The sequence below is a fragment of the Syngnathus typhle genome, linkage group LG6 (genome assembly GCF_033458585.1).
Source record: "Syngnathus typhle isolate RoL2023-S1 ecotype Sweden linkage group LG6, RoL_Styp_1.0, whole genome shotgun sequence".
In the NCBI taxonomy this organism is placed as follows: Eukaryota; Metazoa; Chordata; class Actinopteri; order Syngnathiformes; family Syngnathidae; genus Syngnathus; species Syngnathus typhle.
The window spans coordinates 7,823,763-7,843,419 of record NC_083743.1 but is presented as its reverse complement, the minus strand read 5'-3'; the positions used below and the strand labels follow the sequence as shown (position 1 = coordinate 7,843,419).

The window sequence follows — 19,657 nt, the reverse complement described above, 5'->3', positions numbered from 1 at the left end:
CTACTACATTGTTATTGTCAAAATGTGATATAAAATCTCTTACTGTCAGGTTCTAAAATATCTTTTTATTTGAGAAATGATTCACTACAACATGCAGATGTTCATTGAGCACACTTGATACACAGCTTTATGTACAATCGTGTAAAAATATCATCTTTTAATACTTGTGTTTTGCTTTCTGGGACACTATCACCACTCACATATTAACCATTTAGAATCAATATTCTTTCATTGTTCATAAATGTGATGAGCGTCATCAGCCTTCAGTGAACTGACGAAACAAGACTTCTGATTGGCTGTCTTTAAAGTCAGGGACAAAGTGGATGCTGAGAATCTCGGAGAATCCCTCGGAGAGAGCAGGTGCCACAAAGTGCTTCCTGCTCATCGAGAGAAAGCAAGCAAGACAGGAAGAGTCATTAGAAAGGATTCGCATGTAATCTAGGAAATATAAAGACAAATAAGATCATTGTTTTCGACTGGAGTTACTCACTTATAGCTTTGGAAAATCATGTCATTGACTTTGGCATGTTTGCTGTCTGAGGGCGCCATCTCGCGGAACTGGCAACAACAGTAAAAATACATGATGTAACCGTTTATTCAACACAACACACGTGACAGGATGGAACGGTGAATCATACTCTATTGTTGTGCTTGGCTTGTTCCAGGGTTGCTGAAAATTGAAAACAGCGACAGGGCACACCCGCCGCCTTGGCCACATCCACATAACTAGAAAAAGATAAAGACAACCAGAGTTTACATAAACAATACAATTCATTCAACCGTGGCATCCAGTCGTATGATGCAGAAGCCAATATAAAAGACAAATATGTCCATGAATATGCAGCAACAAAGGCTAGTTAGTCAGAGCACTCTCATCTAGAAGTATCGCTAACTATATACTATCTGTAATAAAATAAATATATTTTGTGGGCTACCGTTTGCGAGACTCTGGGTCAGGGTTGGTGTTGTCCACGGCGACGCTGCGGCCCTCCTTCAGAGCACGCTCACATGCTGCCACACAGCTTTGCCATGAACCCAGTGTGTCCTGAAGGCAACACCACAAATTCACATCAGCAACTGGGATAAATAGGATTCAGATAATAAAGACAATTTTGCATTGGCCACACTGATGACTCACCCTGTTGACGTATGCGTAACCTTTTGGGATAATATGGGTGTGAAAGAATGTGGACTTGCCCGCTGCAAAAAAAGAAAAAGACAAAAGATTTGGAGGGCACCATTGAGTGATACAGGAACAACAACAAAGAAAAACACTGGCAGCATTTACATACAAGCGGGGAAACCCACGGCCACTATGACTTCTGTCTTGCTAGCCGTGAGAGACGCAGACGGCGGGTCGTACAATCTGGCGCTGGAGTCCAGTTTTCTCTGGAATTCAGATTTTAATTTAAAAAAGGAATCTTGACAATGTGGATATATGCACGACATATTTTCCACTCACGGGGTCAAATTGCGGTAGACTGTAAGAGGCGGTCTTCCAACCCAGGAAGTACTCCTCTGGAGTGTGGAACTTCAGGCCGAGATTCAGAGCAAACTGCAGACATGAAAGATACACAGATTTTAGTTTAAGTTTATATTTGACCACCTGTGCATAAATTATTTTTAAGTAATAAAAAAACAAAACACATCCAGAATACAAAGAGGGCCAACCAGTCGGTCACTGCAGGAGAAGTCCTTCTTCTTCTTGCCTGGAGCCCAGTTCTCAGGTCTGCCTGCAGCATCTTTGGGTATAAACAGTTGGAGTTAATAGCAAAACCAATTTTAAGTTAAGCAGGGTTGTCAGCATCAGTTGAATGTAACTAATAAATAAATTTAAATTCGGTTTAAAATCAAGTAATCATTCAAGGTAACTGTAGTGATCAAATGATACATATCGTAACGCATTCAGACTTCCTACACAAACTCACCTCCGACATAAAAACTTTGCGTGTTGTCTACACGAACACCATCATTGGCCTATTTGGGAAAGACACACAAAAGTTTTTTTTAAGAAAAAGCACAACAACAATGCTTTAGGGTAGCACCCGAGATTTGATTTATTGTTTTGAAATATTCTTCCACTGTCTACCTGATTGAGCTTGACTGTAATGTACCTTCTCACACAAGTGATTCCACATTCCCACTGCAGGTTTCCTGTAGATCCCTGGACCAGCTGCCACAAACACCTGTGAAACAGACAACAATCCACACGTCAGCTTTGTGGACACTGCAAAGGGAGATTGGATTTGATCATTGATCTATTTTTGCATCTCGAAAACATTCAGACAGCTTTTAGATTCCCTAATTATTCAATAGGATAATTGATTTCAAAAATGACGACAGACCTAGTCTGTGTATATTGTTAGATCCACCATTCAAACCTGCACGGGCAGCTGCAGTGTGGTGAGGATGTCCTCCACTTTTGATTTGAAGACTTCTGGTCTCAGTTTTCCTCGAGCGATCCCCATCTGGTTGGTAAAAAACACCACCTAGACAAACCAAACCAACACATCATGTGATTGATTAAATTAGGCTAGTTTTTAGCTAATATCCCCGTTTTGCTCTTCCCACCTTGTATCCTTTCTTGATCAGGCTGGTGAGCCGAGGTTGAATTTCAGGGTAGAGAATCCTGTTAATGATATACAAAAATGAGACAAAATCTCTTCCATTTGTGAAGGTACATGAATCATTTGGATTTTGGGGCTTCAGGGAAACTGACATACTTCCAATCATCGGGTGCAGTGGGAAAGACTTTGCCTGACTTTGTGGTGATGATGCAACCATCAATGTCAAACCCAGCAATCTGGAGATGAAGACTCATGAGTGAATACAATGTTTTTTTCAGTTTGGCAGAATACGACCGATGCCCACCTTATCACTCCCTCTGACGCCTGCTGCAGTATAAAGCATGAGGTTGGCAATTTGCTGCCAAGAGTTCTTTAGACAGGCCGAGGAGGAAGAAGATGCAGGCTGTGTTTCAGTTGCAGCTGGGCTACGGTTCCGTTTCTCACCGATGGCTGTCTCTGCCAACTCTTGGAGTCGCCTGAGCTTTTCTTCTGCTCGTTTCTCATTCTCATCTTCACTCGCCTCCTCGTTGTTCCAATCACTAGAGGCTTCCTCATCTCCTCTGTGGCGCTTTGCATCAAGATGTCCTCTCTCTGGGCTAAGCGGCCTTTTTAAGGACTAGAAATTTCATGAAAATCACAAGTCTGCAGCTAAAATACAGCTTAAAAAATAAATTAGTTTACCTTTACGGGAGAGGTAGGAAAGAAATCCTTTATAGTGCGCTTTGGTGGACTCCATGGTGATGGTTTTTCGTTCCCATTCTTCCCACCTTTTGTTTTGTTTGAATTGAGTCCTCTTTGGACCGTACCAGAAGCAGGTCTCGCTGAGCTCGAGGTGAAGCACACTTTGAATGGGTATTGCCGGTTGACCAGGTAGAGGGTGCCACCGTGACTGAGTTTACCAGATTGGCATCGGCCAAGCTTCTCACCCTCCAAGAAACTGGGATTGGGACCCAGCTGGGGAAGAGTAAAAATACTTATGGATTATATACGGTTATCAAAACATGCAGGGTAGATATATTACCATTTATTTAGACATAATGACACCTGAGGCAAAGATAAATATGAACTGCTGCAAGAGATGGGGGGGGGGGGGGGGGGGGGGGGGCTACAACTGTTTCCAAAATAGGATGGGCGCATGATTCTAGTTTAACATGTTTGTTTTCCTACCTGAGTGACAACCACATCCTGGTCTGCAAAACAAGCCACCACCTTCACTGAAAAAACACATGACTGTCACAATTACACAAAATCACACACATATTAAAAAAAGAATGTTTGAGTTTAACTAAACAAATGCAAGTTTGTGGAATTGCTTGATAAAATAAACACATTTGCAGTCAGTATTCAATGCTGTTTTGAGTGTTGATCAGGAAGAATTTTAATCAACGATTAAAGCTAGGAAATTAAAAACATTATCTATTTGAAGAGAAATCTGGCAAAAGCTTGAGTAGTAAATTTACCCTGATCTCTTGAGCACTTCTTGTCGACCACTCCGGTGACGGGACCTCGACCCAGCACCACGGCTCGTCCATCCTCCAAAAGGACCTGAGCGCCGGATGAACTAACCAAAACGCACGACATTTCAGCAACACAGCCTCGAAGTCGAGTCGTGAAGATCGGAAAGACAACGTTTTTATTTTCACTTTAAACTGTGATTTGTTTTGATCAAAAGTGGTAATACTTGTGAGTATCAACGGTCCTTCTGATAATAGGACCACCCGGAAACGTGGTGAGTTGTATAGTTCCGACCACGCCAAACGTTTCTGCTGTCCCAAGAATACAAATAAGATATTTAGAATACAGACATGTCTTTCTTTATTTCTTACTGGACATAACTCTACTTTTGTCAAGTGACATCAACTTTGCGGATTTTGTGTTGTTTTTAACTGCGCAGTTCCTCTTTTTTTGTGTGCAAATTTTGAGCGTTTTACCTTGAGCGCAGGGTGACGGGACGACATCAAAATACATTTGTCCCATGTCCCTTATGTGACGCGATTATGTAATAATAATGAACTGTTTTTACCCCTTTTTAGAGGCAATAATTTAACCAAACTACTGTGACGATCTTGCTTTATTTACCTTGCGTATCTTACATTAAAACGAGACTGGATCATCAAGTTTACCTGGGCGTATCCCTTGAAGAGAAATGATCAAAATCTAAGGCTTTGGATAGACATGTTATCATCCAATAGTTTTTGTTCCTGGTCTTTGTCAAAAGTCTCTGAGTGGGTTATTCTCACTTGACTCCCCGCCTCTATTGTACTACCGCACTAGAGTATAATTACAGTGCGCACTATCAGTTCCTCGGCTTCGGCTGCAAGTTGCAGGTAAATTTGTGACTTTGTGGTGCTGTGCAGACTTTGCTATCACTTGGTAGAGAACGCCTAAAGATTCTGGTTGATGGGCTGCAATGTTTAATCTATTATATATCAATGTTTTAAATAATACTTGTTTGTTTGTTGATATAAATTGCAGGATTCATTTTTTGCCATGGCGACCCAAAAAAGTCATAATGAGGGAGCCTTCTTGTCCCTGATGAGAGACTTAAAAGAAGTGGACCTGCGTGGCTCTGATGTTCCCAGCGCCCTGTTGCTGACTGGAGAACATGCATTTCCTTTGGTCATAAACAGCCAAGGCCAGGTGCTGATGGCCGCCTCTCGGTACGGCTCCGGAAGAATTGTGGTCCTGGGACATGAAGGGTACCTGACAAAATTAACCGATCTGGTGGAAAATGCGGTCCTTTGGCTGAGAGGAGATGGCAACCCGTTGGTGGGGGTCAACCAGAATGTTAATGCAGTGGCTGTTCATCTCAACAAATCCAGTATCCCAACCAAAGTTGTTGAGGCATTCCAAAAGAGTTTGAATCTTGGTGTGTATGTAACAGACGCCTCCAGCGTAACTACAGATGGGAAGGACCTGGTGGCATTTCTGAAAAACGGTGGAGGGGTGTTGATTGGAGGGCAAGGATGGAGTTGGGCCTCAGACCACCCAAAGGAGAACACGCTGCTTGGATTTGGAGGGAATAAAGTGTCTGCTGTGACCGGTATCTACTTCTCTCAACATTATGCCGATGCTGAATTGGTGCCCGTCTACCCTCAGATTCCAGCTTCTTGGATGCGTGTAGTGTATGTAAATTCTAATATCTTAGATGTGTTGTTAACTATATGTCTAGATTAACACTGTTACTTAAAGTATTGCTACACCTCTCCACTCTAGATCATTTATTATACATTTTCAATTCTTGTCAAATTATCCTTGACCTTTATTACTTACATTTGTAATTGAAATAGTAGAGGTCAATGTCAGGAAGATTTATTTGTTGTTCTAATTGTGTGCTCTAAACCCATTTGTTGTTCTTAAAATGCAGATTGGACAAAGAGTTGGAGGATGACTTGGAATTCTTACTTCAGGGGATATCTGAGTTTGACATTACGGGCAACGGGATTGCTTCGGAGATTCTAGTTCATGGACGGCTCGCCTTCCCAATCGGAATGACAGAAGATGCACGGCCCTTCCTGGCAGCCTCTTATTATGGCCTTGGACGTGTTATTGTTGTGAGCCATGAAGCATTTTTGGAACGAGAGGTAACGTTTATGCAGAATTGTGTATTATTAGGTGTCATTTTAAATGTGTCATGTGAGGAACACACTTTTTTCATCACAGGAACTGGCTCCATTTTGGACCAATGCTATTCACTGGTTGGATGGAGGGCGACACGGGACTGTTGGCATCCTGCAACATAAAGCCCTCGACAATCTCAAGAAATCTGGGTTCAAGTGTGAGAAGAGCGACTTCAGGAACGACCTGAGTGTATTTGTTTGTTCCGCATACAGTGACAAACATGCACAAGAGATCCACAACTTTGTGGCGGAGGGGGGAGGTCTGCTGATTGGTGGCCATGCTTGGTACTGGGCACAGTCACACAAAGACCAAAACCCCTTCACAGAATTCTCAGGTATTATATTCTACCGCAAGACTGCTGAGGTTTTTTACAGCTTCCTGGTATCCAAATTGACACGGGTTGTACTTGCAGGGAACAAGATCCTGAACAAAATGGGCTTGAGCCTGTTGCCTGACACCATTCAGGGCGGTGTTTTCAAAGCCTCTGTGCCCAGCCAGATTGGGAAAGACACGTATCACTTCTGCCACCTTCTACAACGCTTTGTCGCTCACGTAACAAAGGAAGAGGAACTTAGCGATAATGAGGAACAACACCTGAAAAGATTTGGCAAAGACTGTAGTGCCTTCTTAAAAATGGAAGCTCATGATCGCTGTTCATACGCTCAAGTCCTGTCCAGCCTTACGCACGTCCTGAAGAAATCAGGCCTCCCTCAGGTAGAACCAATCAGGTCTTTGGTTGCTGTTTTATATTATACATATATAATCCCATTCAAGCACTTTAACCACCACCTCAATCTTTTCTTAGGTGTGTGACACCTGCCCAGTGAAAAGCCCCAAAGAGCATCTCCTGCTCAACATGGGCCCCGAGGTTTACAAGGTTTGCCCCAATCCTGACAGCCTGTTGCCTTACCTCATCAAGGAGAAACCCTTGTTGCCTGTTGTCTATAATTACAGGATCCCGTTGAATGTCAACACAGCGGGTAAGGCCTTTTTTTCCCCCCAGTATTTGAAGGTACAGTATGATATTGTGTGTTTCTATTTATGCATCAGAACGTGAAGAGTGGATCAGTACTGGGCTCTATCTTTCTCATGGTATAAAGACCTACATAGCGATTCCTGAACAGATCGTCAACAAGGGATGGAAGGTATGTCACAAATAAACAAATCCAAATGATTATTATTCGGAATGATTCTGTTCCTGCTGCATTCGTTCCGATGGCACGGTGTCAAATCGCTTTAACTCAAAAAAATGCATGTTATGTTTATGCCCCGCCCCTCACCAAAAGCTAAACTCCCACTCAAGCTTGATAATGACAATAATTACAATGGGTGTTTTTACCTAAAGAATTTGAACCTAACATTGTCTGCACGGATCTTTTCTATTGCGCCACAGGTCCAAATTGGTTGTCAAACAGACTATCTTAAGCATGAGGAACTGAAGAGAGCACCCAGTGTTCACACGCAATTTCCCATTGAGACTGAGATGATCCAGGTGTGGAATTTGTGGGGAGGTCTCATCTACTTGGTGGCCCCACCTAAAACCCAAGTGGGTGGGGTAGAAATCACAGTGCAGGTAGCTGTGCCAGCACCTTATTATAAATCGGGTGAGGATGATGATTTTTATTTTTTTGTGTCCTTTCTGCGGTTGTGGCCATCTCCATGAAATGACATTGAAAAATATATTTTCTATATTTGGAGCCTAAAAATTCACAGTTGTGTTAAATATTCTCATTACCATGATAAATGTTTAATTGTGAGGATAAAAAACATTCAAATGGCCAACAATCAAGCCCAAAATAATTCACACCCGTGTGGTATAAACAATTTCGGGATATACAGTTTACAGTCGCCTCTGCAAATCTGTAAGCCATAGTTACGTAAACCATAAGGCCGTTTTAAAATCTGTATCCCTCTGCTCTTTTCAGGTGTGACAACACTAGCCAATTGGGCCATGCTGCAAACAGCTCCTTCCCCTTGGGCAGAGTTGGAGTTTGAAAATATCATCCTCACAGTACCATCAGATGTCGTCAGGAATCTGGATAGACCAGATTTGCTGGCAGCTTTCTGGGACGCAATCATGAAAGGCATTGCTGACTTAGCCGCCAAGCCGCACAAGTTCCCTCGCAAAGAACGCTTCGTTGCGGATGTGCAGATTTCCTATGGTATGTATGTACTGTATACAAAACATCACTATAGAACTAGCAAACAAATATTTTTGGGGTAAAACAATTGATGGAGAGTTATTATTTTGATCACTTTTCAGGTTGGATGCACGCCGGGTACCCCATCATGATGCACAAGGCCTCGGCAAATGCACTGGTCAACCTGGAGCTTGCCAAGACTGAAGGCCTATGGGGGCCGATCCACGAGCTTGGCCACAACCAGCAGCGAGATCCCTGGGAGTTCCGGCCACACACTACAGAGTGCACGTGCAACATTTGGTCGGTGTACATCAATGAGGAGGTGTTAGGGATCAGCAGGGAAAAGGTGAGCTTATTTTTCTTCTTTGTCTATTTTAGGATGATATTGTTTTAAATTGACAACATTGGTTTTTCAATATAGGCTCATGGAGATGTCACTGCAGAAAAGAGAAAGAAACGATTGGAGGAATTTGTAAAAGGAGGCAGGCAACTCAGCAAATGGGAGATGTGGGTGGCTCTTGAAACATATTTGCAGGTGAGAAACAAGAACTACCCATTTTTTTTTTTTTTTAGAGACGTTAGTAGATTCCTAAGGAATAAAAAAGCCTTAACACACCTGTTTGACCAGAAATGAAACTGATGCGGATGAATGACACATGTGCCCTTTCACCTAGCTCCAGGAAAGATTTGGCTGGGATGCCTTCAAGAAGGTGTTTGCTACATACCTCAAGATAACCGAATATCCAAAGGACAACAACGGCAAGATGAATTTGTATGCGGAGACTTTCTCCAAAACCGTGGGGATGAACTTGTGTGGATTCTTTAAGGCATGGAGCTGGCCAATAGAGAAGGCAACAGAGGAGAAAGTAGCCAACCTTCCAACCTGGGTGGACCACCCAATGGTCCGGTTTGGTTGAATGAGCTACGTTGTCAAATGTGTCAAGATCTGTGCTTTGCCTTCATTAAGGTGGCTCTTTTCAATATATTTTGCCAAGTGTAATACTACCCTCAATGAAATAAGCACACTGGGGAATTTCCTACCTTTCTCACCGATTAACTTTTTATCATATGGGTAAAAAAAAAAAAAAAATCTTTGAAACTTGGGTTTTATAAAACACTTATATATTTGTATGTACATGTGCCTGATCTGGGCTGTCAATGGAAAACTGGGCAATGAGCATTTACATGGATTACATTTACATAAACATTTGCAAGTACAAAATGGATGGGTGTAAATTTGTATGATAGCAAAAAATGGTGACTGTGTGCTTATGGGCACGCATTTAAGTTAATTAAATGACATGACTAATCATTTTAAGGTCAAAACAGTCAATCATTTGCTGCCCCAAGTGTCACAATAATTACTTAAAAGAATGCAGTCATTAACCTTTGCAATGCAATGATAACACAGGTAGAGCAGCATTTCAAGTTCCCATTAAGAATGTTTTGCCAAAGTAGACTACTGTAGGTGTGGCACAATTACTTAAAGAGAAACCTTGAAAACAACCAACTGGGATAACACTAAACTGCATTGCAGAAATAAAACATTATTGGCCAACAAGAGTAAAGGGCAAAAGTCTTAGTTATTATCTAAGCCAAGAATGAGCAATTTAAAATGATGCACTTATTTTGTGATTTTTTTTTTCTTCACAAAAATCAAATCATTCAAAATGTTTGTATTATTCAAGTATTATGTTTTATCCCACAATGTTTGTCCTACAAATCCTCAAAAGCAGAACCAGTGTAACCGCCAGTAACCAATGCCTGCCATCTAGTGGTTAATATTATAAACTGATCATATCATAAAATATCTTAAAACTATTTCATGGACAACAATATTACTGCGAAACCCTAACAAAAATAAAATGAAATATTCAACACTGATGAACAACGGAGATATGCTCCTAAAAAAGAAGATTAAAACAAAATATATTTGGAAAAGAATCCGGAAGTGATTCTAAGTAACCATACGGAGGTCAATTGTAGCAGAGGAAACGTTTACAAACGTCGACAAAACGTTACAATAAATTAATCTAGGGTGTGATTGCGCATGCGTGTTGCTCATGCACGACCTAATACCAATTAACGCCAGCCTTTACAAATATAAATTACATTAATAGTAAATTCAAATCAGTGCAAAATATCCTTATAAATCTGCCTTTCTTTCAATTCAGCACCGCAAATGAACGTGTTCGCCGACTGACTTGTTGCAAAACAAAGAGCGCACGTCCTTTGAACGTCACTTAAGTATATACTATCACATACATGCAAGAGTTCATTTATTGCGGTAGTTGTGGACAAAAATAGACAAGACGAAGGCATGGAAGAGTAGCTAACGTCATATCTACAGTTGAACAACTATTATGATTATGACTCGTTATGACGTCAACAATGCTGAATATCAGTTCAGCCGTCTTAAAAGCTGAGGGATCTCCTCTACTGACATTTCTATTACGGCTTTCCGCTTGAAAAGGGACATTTCAACTTGAAAAGGGACATTTCAACTTGAACACGCTCTCTATGACGTCACCAGTCAGTAAATTAGAAGTTCCAGAAAGGTGGACAGGGTTATCTGTCGGAGGAACTGCTGACGCTGAAAAGCAAACGGAGCTTCGGAAAATGTCTTCATGGACGAGCTCGGAGTCTTCAGCGTCATCTGTTTCTTCAAGTAAGTGTACTTGGTTTATTTAAATGACTTATTGGGTCAAAAGAAACGTCTACATTATTATTATTATTATTATTATTATTATTATTATTATTATTATTATTATTATTATTATTATTATTATTATTATTATTATTTATTTATTTATTTATTTATTTATTTATTTATTTATTTAATTATTCAATTATTTAATTATTTAATTATTTAATTGTTTTTTATTATTATTATTATTATTATTATTATTATTATTATTATTATTATTATTATTATTATTATTATTATTATTATTATTATTATTTCATTTACTCACGTGTTAATATTAGATGAGTTAGCCCATACGTTTTATGATTAAAAAAATAATTAAAAATTGTGCAGGTTACTATGAGAATGGAGTAAGCAGACTTGTCCCACTTTTAAGGTGAAAGGCCCGAGGGCGCTGTCCAGTGCTGAATCCAGGGCCCCGAGCGAATTTTTACTTTATTTGTTTTGCTTTTTTTCCCCTCTTGTTTGTCCTGAGGGTTTGGATGATAGTCTTTGCTAAATCACCAAAATTGCAAAGATCCATGGATGGAGCAGTTCCAGAACCACCATGCTTCTCACAGACTAACAGTGTCCTCAAGTCTATTCCATTTACCTGGTATATTTAACTACTGACTTGACAGTGGTGTCCTGTCTTTACTTGTTTTGCAGTGAAAGTGACAAAGCCCGAAGTCAAAATTGGCAAGGTTTTGTACAGCAAGTCCAATGCTTACTCCGTCCTGGATTTTATTGGTGAAGGATGCTATGGGAAAGTGGCGGTGTGCGAAAATCTGGAAACGTCTGAGGTGGTAGCCATCAAGATCTTGAAAAATGACCCTACCATCAAACAGGACACAGAGAAAGAGGTGTCCATGCTGAAAATTATCAGTGTCAAGGATGCAGATAGCACCAACGTGGTCAAGTTCTTTGAGCAGTTTGAGCACGAGGGAAACATCTGTTTGGTGTTTGAGGTATTGGACTGTGATCTCATCTATCTACTGAAAGAACGACAACGTCAGCCGTTGTCTTTGGAAGAAATCCGCGTCATTACCCGTCAGCTCCTTATGGCTTTGGTCTCCCTGAAACATCTCGGTATCTTACATGCTGACATTAAACCTGACAATATAATGATTGTTAATAGAAAAGAACAGCCCTTGAAGGTGAAACTGATTGACTTTGGCAATGCTATTCCAGCATCCAAAATTAAGCTGGGCGTAGAAATTCAACCAGTGGGATATCGAGCTCCAGAAATTACCCTTGGGCTCCCTTACAATGAGAACATAGACGTCTGGAGCGTTGGCTGCATCATGGCTTTCCTCTTCCTGCCTGGAAACCTATTTGCTGTCAACTGTGAATATCAAATGATGAAGCATATCATCTGCGTTCTGGGCCAGCCAGAGGACCACCTACTTCAAGCTGGGAAATACACTGAGAACTATTTCACTAAAGATGAGGAGGCTGGGGTTTCTCATTATCGCCTCATTACACCTGAAGAATTTGAAGCGGCAAATAATGAGAAACCCAAACAACAGGATTCTTGCAGAGAGCTTCCCAAACCCCTGGAAGATATGATCGCGTTGCCTCCTGAGGAAGAGAGTACGGAAGGTGAAGTGGAGAACAGGGAGGCTTTCTTAGACCTGCTCAAACAGATGTTGCATCTGGACGGGCAGCAGAGAATCTCTGCTTCGCAAGCATTACAGCATCCTTTCATCACAATGCCCCAACAGGCCTACAGTGGCCGCTTGAGCCCTCTGATAGGCATACGCATGTCAAACGATGAACTAAAGATCCCTCCTTCAGAAGAGAATGTTGACTTTGATTCCAATAAGAGCATTTTCAAACGGATTCGGAAATTCCTACGCCGAATTTCCGCTGCGTTTTGGCGCATGGCAACGCTACTGGACTCACTCTAGATTCCCAATTAGCAAATATTTTCAGTTAGGTGTATTTGAAATTGTATTTTTATCTCGGGTTGAGCAAAGTGAAAAGTTTGATTCACGGAAGCCTCTTGACAACTTCTTGTCGTCGTGGAAATGTATTCTGCTGGGCTGAGTTTGTGCTGAGTCATCACATCACTGTGAGCAATGTCAAGGACTCGCACTGGCTACTTCCATCGACAATATTGCACGATTGAATTGATATATTATTATTATAAGGCAAACCAATTTCCTCAAGTGTAGATGTTGTATGTCTTTGAGGTCATCTTGAAAGAATGTGAAAAACTAAAATCTGGAACGCTCATCTTTATTTGTTTGTCGCTTAAAATTGGATGAACAGCCTCGGTGCTGTAAAAGGGATTGATAAATCATTTTGTTTTGCCGTTTGAATAGAAAATATATCTTAACAATATGTATCTTTGGCACTATGAGATAATAAATGACCGTCTCAAATGCTGCAGCTATTGTGAAAAAGCTCCCCTACTGGTTGATTTGAGAACTGCTGCAAGAACTCGCCGAATTCATCCAAGGAGAATTTCTCCACCCAGTTGTCCTCTGTGTTTCTTGCTGCAGCGGCGCCCGCTTGAATGGGCCTCTCATCGTTGTCCACGCAGCAGTATGCATTCCACACGTAGTCTGGGATGTTGACACGCCTCACATTGTTCTTCACAATCCAGTTATCCGCAGAAGGTACCGCACCCACCAAAACGTAAGCCTTGGAACACTTTTTGCGGAAAAGATCGTTAAGTTGAGACTCGTGGATTCTCCATGCGTCCTGATTCATTTTGGGGTTCTGCGGAACCACGTTGGTGAGGGTGAATGTGGCATTGCGGCCAGGAACTGTAAAAATAGCGGTGAGGGATTAAAATGCCTACTGAGATGACAATGACCTAATCCTCAAAATAAAAATAATGAAAGACAATTCTTGAAGCAGTTATATTACTCAGAAATTGAAGACCCATGAGACTAGTCCCAATCTCTCGGTTACCTGCATGGTGTCCGTTGGGGTTGAGGTGACCTCGGTCAAAGCCCGAGTGTGTGTAGTCCTCATTGAGAGCCTGTTTCTCCCCCAGGTAGATCCCAGGGTAATCTTTCCCCAGCCAGTAACCATCCTTCATCTCTGCTTGCCACGATTTATTTACCAGCTAGAAGAACATCAGAAACAGTTGGCACTTTTATCGGATTGTCTCTGCATTGATTCGTGACCTCTGCAGATTTTCCACACTATTATCATAATTATTCATCGTTGTACCAACCTGAGGCTCTACAAACCACCTTCTCTCCCGTCCCCCTCCGTTGCTGGGCTCGAACACGTATGCAGAGTAAACTGCAATCCGGTGGTGTGTGTCGTACAAAGTGGCAAAGTGATACCTGCACGTATGAAGAGCCTCATTACTTGTGAAAAACACTTTTTAAAAATTATTATTATACGGAGCACCAGTGACAATTTTCGACACACTTGCTTATCATCTTGAATAGAAAATCAAAATGAATTCAAAATCTTTCACCTTGCAATTCAGTATCAAGCATCTGTCCCAAAACTTTTGTCCACACAGTGTATTTTGTCATATGGAAGCTACAATGGCACGATTTACCGGTTAGCAAATCGCTGACAGAGATGAGCAGTGCCAGATTTTGAAGACCCCCATCTTGGCACTTTGCTTTTGTAGAAATACTTCAAGCATTCAGGCACATCCTGAGGCAAATTATAAATGTTTACTGAGAGCACAAACATGCTTTGAGTATTCACTTAAATGCTTCTTTTCCCAGAGTGATAAACACCAAACAAACCTCAAATTGTTCCACAAGGTCTCCATGAACAAAAAGTAAGAGTGGTAGAAGAGTGCACAGTGCTGCCAAGGTTTCCATCTTGGATTTCTTAGATTGAAGAGAATTAAAAGGTGAGAAATCTAAAGCGTTCATTCACTGTGTGTGTACGTGCACTCACCATGCCTCACACTCGTGGGCCGCCGCAGTGTGCAGCGAAGGGAGAGAGGGAGTTTCATATATACGACACGTTTCCGCATCACCTTTCACCTATACTAACTTTGTTTATCTCATCTTAAGCTACCACGTGTGTGAGTGCGTGTGTGTGTGTATTAAATGCTTTTTGAGGTCATGAGAATACTATAATAAATTGTGTAGTCAACTAATTAAGTAATTAACAGACACGAGACTAATGTGGAAATTGTTCTGGCATAAATAATATGGAGATTTTGATGATTTGAAATGTAGAATTTCTTTACTTATGCATCAAGAGCTTCAAATATCATATCCTTTCAGGCTAAGTAATAATTCATTAGAAGCAGATCCATTTTATACAGCTTGATGATGACATAACATTGCGGTCATGTAGAGCTGAAGCAAATGTGTCAGAGTGGAATGAAACATAAGTGTGTTTGACAGATTTGCTTATAAATTGGCACATGGCTGCTCTGGGTTATCACTTTCTTCATGTGTTGCTTTTCCCACGATCACAGCACAGACGGTGTGAAAACATCACTCAAAGGTTTTGCTCTTACTTGATCACATCACCCAATTAAGTCAAATTAGTCAAATTTTTAGATACGTATCTAAATATGGGCGGATTCTGTTGAACATTGACAGAGCTAAAGGGTGGAGTCGGGGGGCAGTGCCTCCTCAATCCCCCAAATATGCTTGGACTCCCTCCATTTTAACAGCATTTTTTGAAGATTTTTCAATTTGTAAAGAAATATAATGTTTTGAAGGACCCCAGAGATACCTTGGAAGGGCCGCAATGGGGAAAAAAAAATCTCATCCCCGCCCCAGAAACGAGGAACTTAAGCTATCAAATTTTTGCATTGGAAAAAATGAATAGAATTGTACACCTTGTTTGTTTTTGCTGTTGCTGTGGCAATATTTTCTCTATTAAATACCAAGCGTTGGAAAGTGGACTGGTCGCACAGAGCAACCAGGATGAAGTGTAAAATGTCTCCTGAGTAACACAGCACCTGCAAAAATGCTGTTTCACAAAAATAAGGCACCATGCCCATCACCCTAACTCCCCACTACCAAACCAGCTGAACACACACTCAATATTCACCATTGCTCATGAATGTCAGTATGAGTCAAGATAGACTTCTGTTCCCCTTCTAATATCAGTCAAGTTTAATTTATTCATTTATTGAAGGTCGATTGAATTAAAAGAACCAACTGAACTGAATGTTAATTTGAAATGAAGCCAAATAAAACTATGGAGGGGAAATAGAACAAACAGGGAACATTGGGGATTAGATCAAATATATCAGGCTTCATTTAATCAGACTCATATTTTCCTATTACTTTGCCCTGTGTTCATTTTTCACATTAACGACCCAGCATCAAAATGACGTTAGGCAACAGGACATGAAGTTGTAGCTGCGTTTGCCGAGTGTAATTATTATTTTTTCTTTATTAAGGACCTGAAATGAAACAAATGTTTAATGACTCATATTGTTTTGATTGTTATTTCTTTCCCCCCGTGTGCAAACACAACAAACAAGAAAGGGCAGACTGATAATAAAGTGTAAATCAAATGCAATTAGTTTGAATGTTAAAACTTTATTGTCTGATGCTGAAAGCATAAAGGGATCAGATTCGAAAATGACAAAATTAAACAGCTGTGGTATTTTCGAATTGAACGTACCTGTTATGATAACGATGAGGTGAATTGTATTTATTTATTTATTTGTTTATTTATGTATGTATTAATTTTTTTATTTAAATAATATTAACCCACCCACTCAGGCACTGAATGGAGTGGAAAAAAAGGATGTTACTTAATTCTGCCTCTAGGTTGCAGTATTGAATTGTGTTTTTCCACTTCACCTCCTTGTTCTTTCCCCCCATTTAAATCGCAATTGCAAGATTATTCAATTGCTCCTCCTCAACCAGAAAAAATATACTTGAGAAATTCATGATCCAGTCTGCTGGGCTGCGTTATTAAATCTAATACAAATAATGAACAGGCTTGTCTCAGGTGAAGAATTAAAATGGTCTGAGATTGATAATCATTAAAGATAACTATGAGTGGCAGAAAATTATAGTCGATTAGATTATGATTTGCTGTGTTGTATTTTGAAAAGCATTAGCTTTATCAGAGCAAATAATTACTCATAGTGTTTCTTCAAGAAACTGTCAATCAAAACTGCCCTTGCACTTAAAACGTGGTCACTGGTCGGTAGGCATAAAAAAATTTCATTTAATTTGATTTCAATTTAGACAAAGCTCAAATTTCGCTCAATCGTTTACAAAACTCCATTATGAAATATTCTCTCAGTACAAAACTATTTTCTTTTTCATAATTATGACAGCCATACAATCAAAGTAATATGTAATATTTACTCAAATACTTTACAGCCATGCTATTATTAATTATGAGAGATGACTTTAGTTTATGGTGAGGAATTTCTTCTGTTTTGTCTTTCACTTTCTCCATAATTACTTGTCTGGCTGCACCAAAGGCAGATGGCACGACAGAAATCTCAAAGCAGACCGAAGAAAGAATAAGAATCCCATTCCAAACTGATGAAATCCCCCTCCCACCACCACCACCACCACCAATCTACAAACAGAAATACAAACCACTTCTTCTGCCCCCTCCTCTCCCCATTCCTCTTATTGTCCAGCCTCATTCATTTTTCATTTTTAAGTCATTTCATTTCAGATGCATTCATTTTCAATATATTTATGTATGAGTCTTCCTGACTCTTTCCCCCATACTTGCCCCTCCCCCCGTTTTTTTTTAAATTCCTCTCTCCTTTCCTCTTTCTTTCTCCATCCTCACCTCTCTTCGTGGCTTCATCCTTGCTTTCCCCTATCACCACCCCCTGCCCCAGTCCATCCCATTACTGTAATCCATCACTTCTCCATCAGCCACCATGCAAACAGGCCTCCTGGTTACCATAGTAACCACCTCCCGGCCTAGTACCGCATTGCCCCTTTCTGATTGGTTGGCAAAGGATTGGCAGTCTCAGTCTGTCTGGGAGATGTGGTAATTGGCTGGTTAGTCACACGCAGGCACAGCACACACACACACGTGCACGCACATGCACGTGTGCGCACACACACACACACACGTACACAAATATTTCCATAGTTATCAAAGGGAAACTGAGGTCAGCATGATGAAGTTAAAGATGGCGGCGCTTGGCGGTGCGTGTGTGTGTGTGTGTATGTGCTGCATTTACTCAGATGTGGGGTTTTCTAAGGTTTTAGAAATGGCGGCAAGAGGTGGGGGGTATTTGAGCATGGGAAGGTTGGAGTCCTGCCAAATATTGAATGCAGGAAGTATTTCAACATGTTTTCAAAGCCCATTCCACATTTAAAACACTTATCCCTGCCTCGAGGAAGCAGTTTGGTGTTTGGCTTGTGGAAGCAGGCAGAGAAGGCAAAATGGAATGGTTGATCAGCTCAACTCCACCCTGCTGCTGTTGCTCGGTTGGGTCTGGTCAACACAGCCACTGTGATGAATGTCTCGTCTGCAGGAGTACATCACAAAGAGCAAAAAGTGGACCTGCCCTGAATAGCAAAGTGTGCTTGCTTGCTTGCTTCTGCAGTGATTCTCTGAAGGCAACTGCAGACCCCAATCTTATCTTTTATAGATCTCTACCATAGACAGTGATGTTAAGTTACTTCCAAATGTAATGTATTTCATACTTGCATTTGAAAGTAAGAAATTCCTTTAAAATATCACGTTTACATGCTTTGCGTCGAAGAACATAAAATAAATAAATAAATAAATAAATAAATAAATAAATAAATAAATAAATAAATAAATAAATAAATAAATAAATAAATAAATAAATAAATAAATAGATAAATAAATAAACTACAGTAACACATTCTTTTTCCATCTCATCATTTTAATGGAAAAAACGGAGTCAAGGGAAGAAAAAAAATGGAGAATGTTGAATTTACAAATAATCGCAGTGTTGTCAGCATGAGAATAAAAAGTGTCTCAGAAGATTCCATCTTCCTCTCATAGGTAGAAAATTTTGAAAATAAAACTGGAAAAAAAAACTTTCCTGGATTATTTACAGAAGACAATCAAATTTGAGGAGAAAAAAAAGCAAATAATAAATGCACACGCATACATACTTGCAATTTTCTTCTTTTTTGGTGGGGAAATCAAAAAGTGCAAGCAAAATCACAGACTGAGAATTTACAAGAGAAGTCAAGAACGGCCAAAAAAAAAGGATCAACTCTGACCTTGCCACACCGCATTTTCAAATTGGGTCATGGGATGTTTTAGATTTCCATTTACAAAACATAGTTTGTCTCACAAAATGGCTGCCATCTCCTTCTCACATCATACAATCAAAAAATTATTCCCAACGTTAAGTGCCAGCAAAGCTTTTCATTTTAAAGGTTTTTCAGTTACCATCCATAAAAAAAAAAAAAATACAAACATTCTCTCAATCACACAATCAATCTGCTATTTCCACTCAGATCAAGATTTTACACTCATACGAGTGTGGCTTCAACCAGCATGACAACCTCAGAGACTTTAATAGGAGAGTTCCTCAGATAATGCAAAACCTACCAAAGCAAACTTGGTAAAGTTGCAGATACATGATTGCATTTTCACCATTTGAGGCTGCATGGCATTAACGGATCTGCCAGCTCCCCAGAACATAATGGCACTGCCAGTTGGTTCTTCACCCCCCATAAACCCGGAAATAAGCTCACTAATGAACAGATGCACAG

At 40.4% G+C, this 19,657-nt stretch overlaps 4 protein-coding genes across 6 annotated transcripts; 2 read left to right on the top strand and 2 right to left on the bottom strand.

Moving 5' to 3' along the window:
• Window positions 1-45: 45 nt before the first annotated feature.
• On the bottom strand, window positions 46-4,830 carry pnkp (polynucleotide kinase 3'-phosphatase). 2 transcript variants are annotated; one of them, XM_061281205.1, is made up of 18 exons: window positions 4,691-4,830; window positions 4,028-4,128; window positions 3,735-3,781; window positions 3,249-3,521; window positions 2,872-3,183; window positions 2,724-2,803; window positions 2,572-2,629; window positions 2,382-2,489; window positions 2,115-2,186; window positions 1,929-1,977; window positions 1,672-1,742; window positions 1,463-1,555; window positions 1,293-1,389; window positions 1,139-1,200; window positions 936-1,045; window positions 639-726; window positions 491-558; window positions 46-377 (listed from the first exon to the last, which is right to left on the bottom strand). In XM_061281205.1, exons 1-18 carry the CDS (start codon window positions 4,750-4,752, stop codon window positions 257-259), a joined length of 1,872 nt encoding a protein of 623 aa, XP_061137189.1. In that variant the 5' UTR covers window positions 4,753-4,830; the 3' UTR covers window positions 46-256. The 2 variants fall into 2 exon arrangements, with proteins under 2 accessions (XP_061137189.1, XP_061137190.1); XM_061281206.1 differs by having other exon boundaries at window positions 4,647-4,751.
• On the top strand, window positions 4,157-9,327 carry LOC133155694 (TRPM8 channel-associated factor homolog). 2 transcript variants are annotated; one of them, XM_061281201.1, is made up of 12 exons: window positions 4,157-4,296; window positions 5,043-5,692; window positions 5,935-6,151; window positions 6,231-6,522; window positions 6,601-6,902; window positions 6,994-7,168; window positions 7,239-7,333; window positions 7,582-7,792; window positions 8,114-8,350; window positions 8,452-8,675; window positions 8,751-8,864; window positions 9,004-9,327. In XM_061281201.1, the coding sequence occupies exons 2-12, from the start codon at window positions 5,058-5,060 to the stop codon at window positions 9,244-9,246; spliced, it is 2,745 nt and encodes a 914-aa protein (XP_061137185.1). In that variant the 5' UTR covers window positions 4,157-4,296; window positions 5,043-5,057; the 3' UTR covers window positions 9,247-9,327. The 2 variants fall into 2 exon arrangements, with proteins under 2 accessions (XP_061137185.1, XP_061137184.1); XM_061281200.1 differs by lacking the exon at window positions 4,157-4,296 and adding an exon at window positions 4,759-4,894.
• A 1,486-nt stretch (window positions 9,328-10,813) lies between these two features.
• LOC133155699 (homeodomain-interacting protein kinase 2-like) lies at window positions 10,814-13,447 on the top strand. The gene is made up of 2 exons (XM_061281210.1): window positions 10,814-10,997; window positions 11,685-13,447. The coding sequence occupies exons 1-2, from the start codon at window positions 10,850-10,852 to the stop codon at window positions 12,923-12,925; spliced, it is 1,389 nt and encodes a 462-aa protein (XP_061137194.1). The 5' UTR covers window positions 10,814-10,849; the 3' UTR covers window positions 12,926-13,447.
• On the bottom strand, window positions 13,398-14,972 carry si:dkey-243k1.3 (endonuclease domain-containing 1 protein-like). The gene is made up of 6 exons (XM_061280576.1): window positions 14,898-14,972; window positions 14,741-14,827; window positions 14,545-14,645; window positions 14,206-14,320; window positions 13,938-14,094; window positions 13,398-13,789 (listed from the first exon to the last, which is right to left on the bottom strand). The coding sequence occupies exons 1-6, from the start codon at window positions 14,898-14,900 to the stop codon at window positions 13,398-13,400; spliced, it is 855 nt and encodes a 284-aa protein (XP_061136560.1). The 5' UTR covers window positions 14,901-14,972.
• Window positions 14,973-19,657: the final 4,685 nt, after the last annotated feature.

Excerpts from the sequence above, each read along its gene's own strand:
- pnkp (XM_061281205.1), bottom strand. The coding sequence starts at position 4,752 with ATGATAACATGTCTATCCAAAGCCTTAGATTTTGATCATTTCTCTTCA. Across the intron at positions 3,522-3,734 it reads AGGATGTGGTTGTCACTCAG|CTGGGTCCCAATCCCAGTTT; the intron begins GTAGGAAAACAA and ends ACTCTTCCCCAG. Across the intron at positions 2,187-2,381 it reads CACTGCAGCTGCCCGTGCAG|GTGTTTGTGGCAGCTGGTCC; the intron begins GTTTGAATGGTG and ends TCTGTTTCACAG.
- LOC133155694 (XM_061281201.1), top strand. The coding sequence starts at position 5,058 with ATGGCGACCCAAAAAAGTCATAATGAGGGAGCCTTCTTGTCCCTGATG. Across the intron at positions 6,523-6,600 it reads CCCCTTCACAGAATTCTCAG|GGAACAAGATCCTGAACAAA; the intron begins GTATTATATTCT and ends TTGTACTTGCAG. Across the intron at positions 7,169-7,238 it reads GTTGAATGTCAACACAGCGG|AACGTGAAGAGTGGATCAGT; the intron begins GTAAGGCCTTTT and ends TTTATGCATCAG.
- LOC133155699 (XM_061281210.1), top strand. The coding sequence starts at position 10,850 with ATGACGTCACCAGTCAGTAAATTAGAAGTTCCAGAAAGGTGGACAGGG. Across the intron at positions 10,998-11,684 it reads AGCGTCATCTGTTTCTTCAA|TGAAAGTGACAAAGCCCGAA; the intron begins GTAAGTGTACTT and ends CTTGTTTTGCAG.
- si:dkey-243k1.3 (XM_061280576.1), bottom strand. Across the intron at positions 14,095-14,205 it reads GGTGGTTTGTAGAGCCTCAG|CTGGTAAATAAATCGTGGCA; the intron begins GTTGGTACAACG and ends ATGTTCTTCTAG. Across the intron at positions 13,790-13,937 it reads CCCCAACGGACACCATGCAG|TTCCTGGCCGCAATGCCACA; the intron begins GTAACCGAGAGA and ends CTATTTTTACAG.